This window comes from Neovison vison, chromosome 9 (genome assembly GCF_020171115.1).
Source record: "Neovison vison isolate M4711 chromosome 9, ASM_NN_V1, whole genome shotgun sequence".
In the NCBI taxonomy this organism is placed as follows: domain Eukaryota; kingdom Metazoa; phylum Chordata; class Mammalia; order Carnivora; family Mustelidae; genus Neogale; species Neogale vison.
In genome coordinates, this window is record NC_058099.1 from 42695220 (window position 1) to 42709753 (window position 14534).

The window sequence follows — 14534 nt, forward strand, 5'->3', positions numbered from 1 at the left end:
AGGCCTGTGGCCACGTCCCAGTGTGAAGGGATACGAGGAGTTCAGGGTGGATGCAGCAGAAGCAGAAGGTTGGGGATGGGCACCAAAGTCACACACAGAAGCAGAATTTGCACTTAAGAAGGTGATAGGATACATTTCTTCTTATATTAGAAAAAAAATTCCCTGATTGACCTTTTCTGCATTATTTTCCCTTTGAGGTATTTATTTTAAACTTCTTTTTTTTTTTAAGATTTTATTTATTTATTTGACAGAGAGAGATCACAAGTAGGCAGAGAGGCAGGCAGAGAGAGGGGAGGAAGCAGGCTCCCTGCTGAGCAGAGAGCCCGATGCGGGGCTCGATCCCAGGACCCTGAGATCATGACCTGAGCCGAAGGCAGCGACTTAACCCACTGAGCCACCCAGGCTCCCCTTTAAACTTATTTTCAGATTGGCCTGGGGAGCCCCATGTCCCGTGGCTGCTATTGACCTTTGTGTGAAGTTTATCTCTGTTTTCTGAAAAGGTCTCTTTTGTTGATCATATCTCATCATGATTCCAGAAGAATGGCCCTCTCAGCTAGAGAAGGAACTGTTTTAGTATTTGATTAGCAGTAATTTAGATACATAGTTTAACCTGAAAACTAATGACTTGCTATTTGTGCTGGATCCTGCTTATGGACTAGCACTGCAGTCAAGTCTGGGGTGTGATTCGGCCCTCACTACCTGACAGAAGGGCCACACACGTGAGCTCAGAAATACAGCGTATTGAGGTCAGAGTGTGTGTGTGTGTGTGAGTGTGTGTGAGTGTGTGTGTAATATGTAAGAGATACAGATGTCACAACACTTGGATGACTGGCCTCCCTTCCTTCTTTCTCTGCCTCTCTCCCCTTAGTTTATACCAAAGGTTAAAGTTAACTCAGAGAGAAGCCTGAGAAAATGTATTTGGTAAAAAAGAGGCTTTATCTGGGTAGAAGTTTGTAGATTCCCTATGGAGAACACTGGTGATCTGTTCCTGAACAGTAGCCACATGCGGCGTGGGACTGGGCAGCCCGTGCCCCCTGACTGTTGGGGAATGTTTGGAAACACTTCACAGGTGGGGTGAGGGGAAAGTCTGTTACTCTGTTCTGAACCTTCATGCCTATAGCAGGACAGTCACTGGGACAGATGCTCCCTGTGACGGGGTCTTCTCTTGTCTGAAAAAACTCTCGAGAAAACTATGCATGCCTTATATGCAGGCACAGACTTTCTGCAGATAAATTTTAAGTGATGTCCTGTGTGGAACACTCTTGAATTGATGTCACAATGAGTCTCTACCGAAAAGCAGCTACCTTTGCAAACCAGGCTGCACAGTGTAATGTTGGGGTCTCCACAAGGGCCCCCAATGAACAAATAATACCACTCTTCCCTGCATGGCGGCAGAAGAATTTAATTGAAACAACAACAAAAACAGTCATCAGCTTTATTGCTTTTGGAAGCCAACTCTGGAAGACGAAGCTCTAGGTCTGTTAACCAAAAGATCTGCTAACGCTACCCCTCCCGCCCCGCCCCCCCCCCACCTTTTCCCATGTTGTGCTAGAGAGAGCAGGCTTCCTCCATTCAGAAAAGTGGGGAAGCAGCACATAGCACACTCCTTGAAGTTAGGCAGTTCCCAAGAGGTAAGGCTGAGCTGGCTGAGCACGCCCCATTGAATTTTCTCAAATTTACCAGTTAAGCTAATTACTCCCTTCACTTCCCCTAGGCACCCCCTTACTAAAAAGAGCCCAGTTGTATACTTAGGAAAAGTTCTTTCTCATAGAATCCAGAAATGGGGGGGGGCGGGTACCTGGGTGGTGCAGTCAGTTAAGCGTCCAACTCTTGGTTTCAATTCAGGTCATGACCATAGGGTCATGAGATCAACCCTTGCCTTGAGTTCCAAGCTCAGTGTGGAGTCTGCTTAAGACTCTCTCTCCCTCTGCCCCTCCCCCACCTCTCTGTCTCTTTCTCTCTCAAATAAATAGATAAATCTTAAAAAAACAAAACAGAAAAACCAGAAGGGGCGAAACAGAACTCTCCTCCAAAATGTTCCAAGATTTTATACATTTCAGGGTTAGGTGCTCAGGTCTTAAAAGAAGTTAAAGAAGAGACCAGGTTATGGTTGGGGTTCTATTGCTCATAAAGCCACCTAAAACCTAATAGTATGAGAAATCTGGATTCACAAGTATAATACTTGACATTTGCCCAGCTTTTACTACATTATCTCACTTTACCCCAAACACACTATGATATTGGTATTAGTGCTCTCAGTTATCCAAGGAAGAAATTGACGCACAAAGGCATGTTTAACTGAGAAGGATAACTAGTTAAGAGGCAGAGTTTGGATTCAGGACCCTATCTTTCTGACTCTAGAGGTAGGGTCTGGCACAGTCCTCCAGGTGGTCATAACCTTCACAGTTACTTGTTTGATTCCATTTTATTTCAAACCTCTTTTTCAGTTGCTGTTCAGGACTGTTCAGAAGTGTAGAGAGGATGGCATCATTAATTATTTGCATCAGTCTTATCTCTGTCTTATCCTGTTTGTCCATCTGTTTTCACCTAGGCAGACTGAAAAGCTCCCAGGTAGATGGTTGTCTTTTCTCTCTTGAGAGTTCAGTTTGAATCTTCCAGTAGGATCACTCTAGCAGAGGTCACAGCTGAATTATAACCTAGTGTGTTATATATTCAATGTAAAGTGTTTTGAAGTTTTAAGTGAGAAACTTCTTTACTCCGTTCTAAAAAGTGTTTGAGAGATTAGTGGGAGGGCATGGGCCATACAATTTGCCCTGATATATCCACATTCATGAAGTAATATTGCACTAGATTTTATTATATGCGAAAATTCTGGAACTCTCTTACAGTATTAAGCTAAGTGCATTATAAATGTTCGGGAATGTTGACTCATCATCAGATCACTTAGATTACTGTTTCTTTTTGCCTGAGAATTAGAAAGACTTTTAATTAGAACTACAAATTAAGCAGGAAGGAAGCATTTGATTTCTTTGTTTCCTCTTATGCAGGGTTCCCCTTGTCCCCCTTCCCTCACCCTGTTTCTTACTCCTAAACACATATTTGCATTGAATGGAGTCATTTTCTGTTACTCATGTAATTTCTTCATGTTCTGTCCAAAGTTACAGTTCCCTTTGTCACCAGTCCCCGTGTCAATAACTGCATAATGGTTTTCCATGGGTGGAGTGCTTTCATAGGCATTGTCTCTTTAATGTTCAGAGTAATCTTGAGAGAGAAGCACCATTACCTTTAAAGACAAAACTGAGGCTTATCAAGGGTGTCTTGTCCAAAGACAAAGCCAGTTAGAATCATTTCCAGCTGCTGGATCCAGATCTTCTCTTAAACCACAAAAGTTCAAGAAATACATGTTTTTGGGAGTAGCCCGTGACCAGGTACATTAGGGCTAAGTCTTTGGTTTCTCCCATCCCTTCCCCCAACCTCCTTAGATAGGCCTTAGAAGGTCTTCTGTTTTTGTTTTGTTTCTTTGTTTTTTATTGTGAACTACCCAACGATCTAAAGAGGGAGTCTTAATTAAGGTCAGAGTTTTGGAGTCGGCTTGGCTACTTAACCAGTTCTACAACCTGGGACAAAGTTTTAATCTTGGTATGTCTCAAGTTTCTGTAAGTACAAAATGTGGGGGAGAATAATAATGCCTAACCCATGGGGTTGTTATAAAAATGAAAATAGATGCAAAGTAAGAAATGTTATTATTGTTACTGTTACATAATCCGGTTGAATAGAATTTTAAGCATTCTTAGATTTCAGTGTCTGTTTGGCCTCTCAAGAATCTGACTATTAAAAAACTTGCATCATAATATGACTCAAAGAGTGATAATGATGATAGCAGACCAGATTACTCAGTGCCTATTGTGTTCCAAACATTTTACATATACCCTCTTGAAATAGCACAACAACCTTCTCTAGATGCTGTGCTCTGAGCTCCTGGGTTATATTGTTCTAAATCTTGCCTGTGATTGCTGTCAATTTTACCCATCTCTTCATGCTTAAAATAGTATTCTTCTGAAAATTAGAACTGTATTTTCCAATATCCAGTCTTCTAGCCCATTTTGTTCTCTCTACCCCCCTTCACAGATCTCTTGCAGTGGTTCCAGATGTCCTACACAAGTTCCCATAGTGCCAGGGATAAAAATTTTTCAGATCCCGAGACTCCAATTCACTTAGAGTGGCTAAGAGTAAATAAGTCTGTTGACAGTTACAGGAACCGACTTCCTGGAATGCGAACATTTTTCCTTTAACGCAGGACTTTCCCAAGAAAGAATTGTCATACTCTGTCTCAGAGAGAAAGAAGGAAATGGTAATTGACAATGACCTTTATCCCTGTATCCGATAGAGGTTCTGAGTGACATCAAACCACTGGTGTACACCTGTGCTTTAAAAAGTAAAAATACATTTTTTAATTTGCCTTACTTTTTCTTTTTTGGGGTTAAACAACAGAAATTTACTTTTCATAGCTCTGGAGGCTGGAAAAACCTTGCCAGCACGGTTAGGTTCTGGTAAGAGCTGTCTTCTTGACTTGTAGAAGGCTGCCTTTTCCCTTGTCCTCAGGTAGCAGAGAGAGTAAGTAATTGAGAGAGTAAGCTCTGATGTTTCTTCCTCCTCATATAAAGGTGCTGATTCCAAGACCGGGCCCCACTCCCATGATCTCATCTGAACCCAATTACCTCCCAAAGGCTCCACCTCCTAATACCATCCCTGGGGGTTAGAGCTTTGCATATGAATTTCTGGGGCACACATTTGTTCCACAGCAGAAGCATAATAAAAATTAGCAATATTTAAATCAACATAGGGTTGTTATTGCAAATCTTATAGACCTTAAAAGAATCATAAGGGAATATTATGAAACTGAATGTCAATAAATTCACCAAACATGAAATGGAAAACTTACTTAAAAGGCCTAACTTTCTGAAACTGACATGAAATGAATAAAAAAATCTGAGTAAAAATCTGAAAATCGAGGTTAGTATTATATTAATGTTAAAAATTAAATTGTTAATTTTTAAAAATTAAAAAAAATCTGCCTCAGTTTTTAAATTTCAATTATTCTGTTAGCTTTGTCATTCCTTTCTTATCCTCCATGCCCTTGTTTGTACATGCCTTACATACTGGGTTCCCAAATCCTATGTCTTTTTTTTAACCATAAAAATATTTTCTAGCTAGTCCAAAGATTTGGAAATAATAGAGCAAGTGGCTACTGACTTGGAGAAGTTCATTTTCCCCTTAAAAAAATTAATGGTGGCAAGATCGGATCCACCCTGCCCAAGTTTGGATCAAAGATTTGCCATCTTCCTTATTACGGAGAATCCAAGCCGATCTCTACTGGCCTCCAGAAAGCCTGTATCTCAGAGAGTATTACTCTCTTTAAGAAAACATTTTTTTTTTTTAAAGGCTGCCTTTTCTTCAGCAGAATATGAGTATGTGGTGAATTAAACCCCACCAAATAAATCGCATCTTCTCCTACTATCCTTCTGCTCTTCTTGCTGGTTCTCACCATCACACATTCTCTTCCGAATGGTGAGGATCCCGCGTCTGTGAAATGGTGGCTCAGTACGGGTGCCTGCTGTGAGCACATGTGCCTGATCCATCACTGCTGTTGCTGTCTCTGCAGTATAACAAGGTGACATGTGATGTTTCCATCTTTGGAATGTTTACTCCCATTTTCAGTGCTAGCATGTCTGCGCTGGTGACTGAATAAGTGAGTGAGGGAAGGAGTGAGAGTGTTAACTTGTATGGATATTGAAGAGCCAGAAAATGATGGGGCGTGAGTGAGAGAGAGAGAGAGAGAGAGAGAGAGAGGCCTCTGTAGGGTTTGACCTGCTTATACTGACTTCACCTGGTTTGGAAATAACACGGGCATTTGGAAGCTTAGAAATCGTGCATGTCTTTGAAGATTAAATTGAGGCAGCCATGTTTCTCCCAGCTAATCTAACATGCAGTGATATGGCAGCCCAAAGTTGGGGAGGGAGATTAGTTGTGGGGAGAAAAAAGCTGCCTTTCAGACAGGAATCTCTCTAAGTTGGGGTTGTCTTGTGAGCAAAGATGGCATTTAATGAGTTGGCAGGAGTAAAACAGTACAAAAAGGTTGATGAAATCAGATTTTTAGGCATGTCCTTTAGTGGAGCCTGGGAAGGTCACATGATATTCATCTTATGCATGTGTGTTTTTGCGCACATGCGTGCACACACACACACACACACACACACACACACATACACACAGTCCTCTAAGATAAAAACCTAATCTGCCTTTATTTGGCTTCTGGGGTATCAGCGAAGAGTTCCATGTACTATTCTAGCCATAAAGAAAAAATGATGGGAAGAGAAGATATCAGACTAGTCATTCTTCAGTTCTGAAGAGCTGGAATTTTAGGTAAGACATGGGAAAAGAGCAGCCCATTTGAGCAAGAAGTGGGACAGATACCTTCGTCTTTGAGGATGGGAGCCTTCAGAGCGGCACAGCAGCTGGTAGGACTGGCCCTCAGTTGGCAGTGAGCTTGCAGACGCGGGTGGGCATCCCCAGATAACTAAAGTATAGGAGGTTCAGTTTGTTTTCACTTTTTGGTTTCACTTGGGTGCAGAGGATCCTTCATTTACTGTCCTCTGTTCATCAGCAAACATTCAGTGACGTTGGCTCTGTGCCAGGCACCATCCTAGCTCCTGTGACCCCAGCACTGAAAATGACATGGAACACCCCACGTGTGGAGCACTTCTAGGGCATTTTCCTTAGCTTCCTGGGGTGAATTGCCCTGTTGGCTGATCCTTCCAGAAGGAGTTCTCCATCCCATAGATGAGATACTTCTTTCCCCCAACTTGTATCAACTTTGGTTTTTCTCCTTCTGTCCTGCCCACTGTACTACCAGCTGTAGTACTGTCCCATACTACCAACATCTCTTTAGAGGTGGTCGCAGCTAGAGAAGATGGATCTCTCAAGGGTATATGAGAAAATTGCTTTATTTCTTCCTCATCCTGGCAATTTGAATTTGAATGTGAATTTTCAACTAATAAGGCAGAAGACATCAATAGGAAAAGAAAAATAAGAACTTTCCCTGCCAGGGTTGCCTAGTTACCTTGTCAACATTCCCTTGCAGCCCAGCCGAATTCTCTCTGCATATTTTTATAGTGCCCATGTTTTATTGCTATAATTGATCTATTAAGCAGAAAATATGGAGAACACATGGAGCTCCTGTCAGTTTTATGCTGTTTATTTGGGTTTCCATTTTTCTCTTTCCACAAGACCTCATTCTTCACTGTCCTTTTCATTCCCAACTGGAGTAATCCTATGAAGAAATCACATCACTAGCCATGTTGGTGCATTTAACTTTGTGGCTTATAAAGCAAAAGCCAATACACCAACCTCAAACCAGACAGCAGATTGTGGACTTTTCTAAGGCAGACACCAAGTTTTCGTTAGTTCTGTGTCTGTGGTGCCTAGCCTTGAGTCTGGCACATTCAAGGTCTTTAGTAGATTTCCATTGATGGAATGATCAGTTGGCTTCAGGATTTTATTGAGAACCAGCATCATACTGGATGCTATTCATAACATAAAAACAAAACTTAAGACTTGTTCCTTCATTTCGGAGACTGGACAAGGACAGAGAATAACAACTGTGTTGTTGCTAACGTTACATTAACATCAGCCAAAGAAGCTTTCCTGCACGAGGCTGTGGCCCCATTAGCGGCATCCACGTTCTGTCTGGCATTTATGGAGAGCTATTCACTGGCTGCCTCCTGGGTTCTGGGCACTGTGCTCTCCAAATCAGTCCAGTTCAATAGACCTGGTCATGGGCACCATCTGTCAAGGCATTTGTATTCAAAACAGTGAGTTTCCCCCCATTCTTTTTAAACACACACACACACACACACACACACACAAACACAACTGAAGACGATGTTTATGAAGCAAACTGTTGACAAAACAACAAATGGAAATTTATGTTGTCATCCCTTTGCCCGGTCAGTCAGGCAGCCCTCCAACTCTGTGCTCCTCAAAGTGTATACTTCTGAGATTTTGTTAAAGTACAGACTTAGATCTGCTAGGTCTGGGGCAAGGTGTGAGTGCATGCATTTCTAACAAGCTCTCTTAGTGACCTAAAGTGTTCTCCAAGGACAGTAGATTTGACATCACCAGGGAGCTTGTTAGAAGTGCAGATGCTGGGATGCCTGGGTGGCTCAGTGGGTTAAAGCCTCTGCCTTCAGCTCAGGTCATGATCTCAGGGTCCTGGGATCAGGTCCCGCATCGGGCTTCCTGCTCAGCAGGGAGTCTGCTTCCTCCTCTCTCTTTCTCTCTCTCTCTCTGTCTCTCTCTGCCTGCCTCTCTGCCTGCTCATGATCTCTCTTTGTCAAATAAATACATAAAAAATCTTATTTAAAAAAAAAAGAAAGAAAGAAATGCAAATGCTTAGACCTCACCCCAGACCTACTGGATCTGAACCTGCATTTTAATAAGATCCCAGCTTCACATTGGTGAAGTGCTGCTCTAACCCTTTAATAAGCACAGTGTATAAACTACGGGCAGGAGTCTTGATGGAGCTCTGGGTTGGTCAGTAAGGCCAGGTGGGTTTCCTGTTCCCTTGTTCATTTCAGATCTCCTCTGGGTATCTGCCCTAATAACAGCATTTGACAATCAAATAAAGACATAGGTGCCTTTTGGTTCAGCTGTTCAGTGGTGTTATGAAATTGTTATTATCCATTTGTTTGTTATCCAATTATTATTATCCATCTGGATTGCCGATGTCTTTAACCATGGGAGCCCAATCACCAATCTATCCCTTCTCCAGAGAACTTTATTCTAGGTGAAAAAGTTTGAGCAGAAGACACATCCTCGTGTTTGAGCATGTCAGAATGGTTAATGCGAGCACTAGAGGAGACCCAGAGTTTGTTTCCTTACCCGCTAAAATAGAGATAAAAAACCTGTTCTAGCTTCCTTTCTAGTCTTGTTGAGGAGCTTTGAAAGCATAAAAATGTTCATGAGATTTTAAAGCAGTGTTAGTGAGAAAAACAATCACGTTCGTTTCACTGCCAAAGAGTTCTGGGTTCAAAATTTAGCCTCACCTTTTGTGATTTCTGCCAAATTATTTAATCTACTTCAGCCTCAGTTTCTTTCTATGCTAAGTGGTCATAGAAACATCCACCATACAAGACTGCAGTGGGGATTAAATGGTAATATACGTAAATGATCTGGTGCATAGTAGAGTTTAATAAATGGTACACAGTAGCGGCACATTAAGGGACATGATTGAGAAATAAAACCTGCAAAGGTGATTTTTTTCCTCCGCCGGTAAAGCCTTTTACATTGAGGCAAAAAGGAGGCGTGACTTTCAAGCTGGTTCAAGTCCTGAATAAATGCCCAGCCAGTTCAAGAGACGGATAGCTTCAAGTTGATTATCAAGTGTCTCTGGAAGAAAAATCTCTAAACTTCATATGAGGTTTTACTATTTACTGAAGTGTTTGTGAGTACCAGCCACTGCTGGGCTCCGTGACAAGGAGTCACTGTGATTATTCTGTGTCATTCACGCCCTGTCCTCAGAGGTGCTGGCGGCTCTTTCCGGGGTGAGCCTGCCGGTGTGTGGAGGAAGGTTTCAGCTTGGTGTCCATGCAGGCAAATCCTCCAGGCCCCAGGAAAACAGCCCAGCAAGTGATAGCGAGGGTCATGTAAGGCAATGAAAGAACATTGTTCTGAGGACCGTGGTAACTGATGGCCCCTCGTTGTCAGAATAACAGAACAGCAAGTCTTACTTGCTGGAGACAAGAAGGGGCGGCTGGTGGGTGGTTGCTGCTTTTCTGTCAGCAGTTAAGCCTTTGTGATACAGAGGGACTATTGTTTTGTTCTTTTTTTTTTTTTTTTTAAAGATTTTATTTATTTATTTGAGAGAGAGAGCGAGAGAGAGCCGGGGAGCCGTAAGCAGAGGGAGAAGCAGCCGCGTGGAACATGATCCCAGGACCCCTGAGATCACAGCCTAAGCCGAAGGCAGACGCATAACCAACTGAGCCACCCAGGTGTCCTGAAGTTGGGTTTTTAAAAAATTTAATTAATTTATTTATTTGAGAGAACAAGAGAGAGGGTGTGTGGGAGGGGCAGAGGAGGAGGGAGAGACAGAATCCTGAGCAGCCTCTGCGCTGAGCGTAGTGCCAAGTCAGGTGCATCTCGCGACCCCGGACTCCATGACCTGAGGCTTCACTGACTGGGCCACCCAGGCACCCCACTGTTGAGTATTTTAAAAGAAAAAAAAAAAAAAAACCCTCACCATCCCTTCTCTATCTTCCCAACCTCTAGCTCATATTTTTTGGAAAAGCACTTTTAGGGCCCTCAGTTTTCTCATCTTTCCAGGCCGACCAAGCCTTTGGGAAGGTATTTCTTTCAGGGAAAGATTGCCTCTTTCTTTTCCGGGGGTTTGCAGAGTTTGCATGGTGATTTCCTTTGTGGTGATAGTTTGAAGCACCCCAGCAGTGTGATTTCACAGACGATCTCAGGCAGAGAGGGCCATGGAGCCTGCTTTTCCACGTGGATCTCTTTGTGGGGGGTGTTTATGCTCAATGCCATGTGAGGAGGAGGAGGAAAACCCCACCTGGTCCCTGTGGCATTTCAGTGGAAAGAAAGCTAATAGAAAGAGAGAGAGATAAGAGGGAGGCAGTGAGCAGACAGGGGCTGCGGAGGGTGCCCGGAGGAGGCAGGCACCTGAATCATCAGCGGTTCTGAGCACAGAGCAGCCTGTGAGAGGGAGTACCCATGTCTCAGGTGGTTTTGATTTTATGCTTTTACCTGAATAACATAAGGTTGAATGCGTCGCTAAGCCGTGTTTGAGTGTGGAATAGCAGATCCCCATCTGAGTAGGGGCAAATGCAACACAGTGGGATCCGTGCCCCAAGTCCATTGGTGCAGACTCTGTCATGGGCTCTTCTGAATCTGGCCACAGTTGGTGGTCCATTGTGCTAGGACTTGATCCATGGATGGTTCAGTTATCTGCTCTCTGTTTCCAAGCCACAGGACACCATCTTTACATCCAACCAGTCAATACTTGTGGTCTTTAGGGAATTTGTGGATGGAAGGTCTGGGTTAAAGGGGTTTCAGGAACCATCAAGAAAGAAACGTTGAAGGACATCGCTTTTTAGAATATAAGGCTGTGTGCAATGAACATTTACTAGGAGTCAAGAAACTTGATTTTGATCCTAACTATGCCCATGATAGCTATGGGACATTGTTAGGCAAGTTAACTTTATCTCTTAGAGATCCAGAGATAGTGACAACTACGACAAATGGGCTATAAACCACATTGGGATTTTGTAAGGTCAAATGAGGTAGTAAAGAAAGCACGGAAGACCAAAACTACACTTTCCAAAATGGTAGCCATTAGCTGCATGTGGCTATTTGAATTTCAATTTGTTCAAGTTCAATAACATGAAAAATTCATTTCCTCAGCCACACTAGCCACATTTCATGTGCTCGCTAGCCACATACGGCTAGTGGGTACCGTATTGGACAGCAAAGATATAGAACATTTGCATTATCACAGAAAGTTTTGTTGTACACCTATGCCTCAATACTCTAGGTTATGACAACAAAGATGAAAAGGATGAAATATTATAGAGGTGATAAATGCTGTCAGAGTTAAGGATTCCTGGAAAGAAAGAAAAACCCTCTGAAGTCAGCTGAGGTAAAACAAGAGATTAATTTTTTTAAAGATTTTATTTTTTTATTGAGAGAGAGCACTAGAGAGAGTGAGCATGCACAAGTAGGGGGCAGAGGGAGGGGAAGAAGGAGGCTCCCCACTGAGCAGGGAGCCCGATGTGGGGCTCGAGCCCAGGACCCTGGGATCATGACCTCAGCCAAGGGCGGATGGCTTGACCAACTGAACCACCCAGGTGACTGAGCCACCTAAGAATTTATCTGACTAATTCAGGGAAAACCTATGGATCTCAAGGGCTGGAATCCAGCTAGACTTTAAAAATAACTGGAACTATTTCCTAGAAGACTATGAGGAACTCACAAAGCCACTCTCCTCACTGTTTCTCTTTATCTCTTATCTTTTTCTCCCTGTAGCCACTTGTGCTCTTGTATCTGTTCTTCTGTATGTCAGTGACGTTTTCCTTCTCCTCTCTCCCTGCACCTTTATTCTGCTTCCTTCCTGGTTCTTCTCTCCTTCTTCCTCTGTCTGCACAGCAGCTTTCTTAACTGCACTGCATGTGGTCCAGATAGGGTTCAGCCAGGCCCAGTTTTCATTGTATCTCAGGAACAATGCCTGAAAAAGTCTGGGCTCTGATCCCAAATTCCAAAGAGAGAGATTCTTTTTTTTAAATTAGCATATAGTATATTATTTGTTTCAGAGGTACAGACCTGTGATTCATCAGTCTTACACAATTCCCAGCACTCACCACAGCACATACCCTCCCCAATGTCTGTTACCCAGCCCCTCCATCTCTCCCACTCTCCTCTCCTCCAGAACCCTCAGTTTGTTTCCTGAGATTAAGAGTCTCTCATAGTTTGTCTCCCTCTCTGGTTTCATTTTGTTTCATTTTCCCCTCACTTCCCTATGATCCTCTGTCTTGTTTCTCAAATTCCTTGTAACAGTGAGATCATAAATTGTCTTTCTCTGATTGACTTATTTCACTTAGCATAATATCCTCTAGTGTCATAGACGTCATTGCAAATGACAAGATTTTGAGGGGCTTTTTGATGGCTGCATAGTATTCCAATATGTGTTATATATGTCACATCTTTATCCATTCATCTGTTGATGGACATGTAGGTTCTTTCCATGGTTTGGCTATTGTGGTCATTGCTGCTATAAACATTCAGGTGCACGTGGCCCTTCAGATCACTACATTTGTATCTTTAGTGTAAATACCCAGTAGTGTGATTGCTGGGTTGTAGTGCAGCTCTATTTTCAACTTTTTGAGGAACCTCCATACTGTTTTCCAGAGTGGCTAAGCCAGCTTGCATTCCCACCAACAGTATAGAAGGATTTCCCTTTCCCAGGAGAAATATTCTTATTAGCCAGCATGGTGTGATAGCCACCCCTGCTCCATTCAGTTATGTTTAAGAGCATGGGATGGTCATCCTGTGCTTACTCAATAAAGGCATAGTGGGGAGTGGGGCAGATGCTCTAGAAAGGCACATATGTGAGATGGGGCTGGGGCCTTGACTAAGTGTTCTTGTTAATATCTTGGAGAATCCATTAGCCTATGACCACAGAGGAAGAGTTGCGAGAGATTTGATCAAGGCCATGAAGAAAAAGAGTTATTTGTGTGGTTTGGATCACCATTATACATGCTCGGGTTCTGGCATGTCCTCAGTATCTTTATACCTGGGTGGAAGTAGGTACTGGCAGAAGCAAGGTGGAAATCAGATCTCAGCATTTGTCATTTCTTACATGCAGTTTGGATGCTAATAAGAGCCTTTTCTCTACAGCCTTTAGGAAGAAACATGAGGTTCTCTTGGAGACTATTCAAAAGGAAGATGGAGGGGGCCGCCTAAAAGAGATTAAAAGCTGCAGACCGCAAGCCTGGGGCCAGAGGGCTGGCAGTGGAAAACCCTGCTGGGTTGTGACCTCTCCCTGAAAAGTTCTAGGTGCCTTTTTGCTTCCTGCAAAAAAAAGGAAGAGAAGGAGAAGACCATGTCCATAGCCTTGAAGCAAGTGTTCAACAAGGACAAGACCTTCCGGCCCAAGAGGAAATTTGAACCTGGCACGCAGAGATTTGAGCTCCACAAACGAGCTCAGGCGTCCCTCAACTCCGGCGTGGATCTGAAGGCAGCTGTGCAGCTGCCCAGTGGGGAGGACCAGAACGACTGGGTGGCGGTGCACGTGGTAGACTTCTTCAATCGGATCAACCTCATCTATGGCACCATCTGCGAGTTCTGCACTGAGCAGACCTGCCCTGTGATGTCAGGGGGCCCCAAATATGAATATCGGTGGCAGGATGACCTCAAGTACAAGAAGCCAACTGCCCTCCCAGCTCCTCAGTACATGAACCTTCTTATGGATTGGATTGAGGTCCAGATCAACAATGAGGACATATTTCCAACCTGTGTGGGTAAGTCTGTGGCCGGCTTCTTGCGTATTTTGGTGCATCCCACCCAAGCGCAGGAAGTTTGCAGAAGCTTCTTCTAGGACTGTCTTTGAATGCTGGGTAACACCATGTTGATGTTTCCTTAAATTCCGCCATACCTGCAGTGTCTTTTTCCATATATAAGAACCTCCTTGAAATTTAAAAAAAAAAAAATTAGAGGACTACTTATATATTTATTTTGTGGACCGCAGTGGTACACATACCACATGCTAGGGAACATTGTCTTGGTGAAATGTTAAATTTGATCTTGCTGGTTTTCTTAGGACTAGACTCTAAACTCACCTAGTTATCCTCATAGAATTTTTATATTTTGGCTAGCTAACTAGTTAAAGTTACATTAACTCTGTGCATTTACTGGTATTCATCTCTCAGGTCGGAGAAGCCCAGTTTGAGAATCTGCGGGCTTGTTTGGGGATCAAGCAAACAGGGGTTGGTTTTCCAGGGAAATAGAGGTCC

The 14534-nt window shown here is 43.2% G+C and overlaps 1 protein-coding gene across 3 annotated transcripts in view; it reads left to right on the forward strand.

The window, feature by feature from the left end:
• The window catches only part of MOB3B (MOB kinase activator 3B), a 202887-nt gene that overhangs the window by 61217 nt on the left and 127136 nt on the right, over nucleotides 1-14534 (forward strand). For all 3 annotated transcript variants that reach the window (XM_044265551.1, XM_044265553.1, XM_044265552.1), the window contains exon 2: nucleotides 13420-14042. In XM_044265551.1, coding sequence (XP_044121486.1) covers nucleotides 13625-14042 — 418 coding nt within the window. In that variant the 5' untranslated portion in view covers nucleotides 13420-13624. The remainder of the gene's footprint in view (nucleotides 1-13419; nucleotides 14043-14534) is intronic.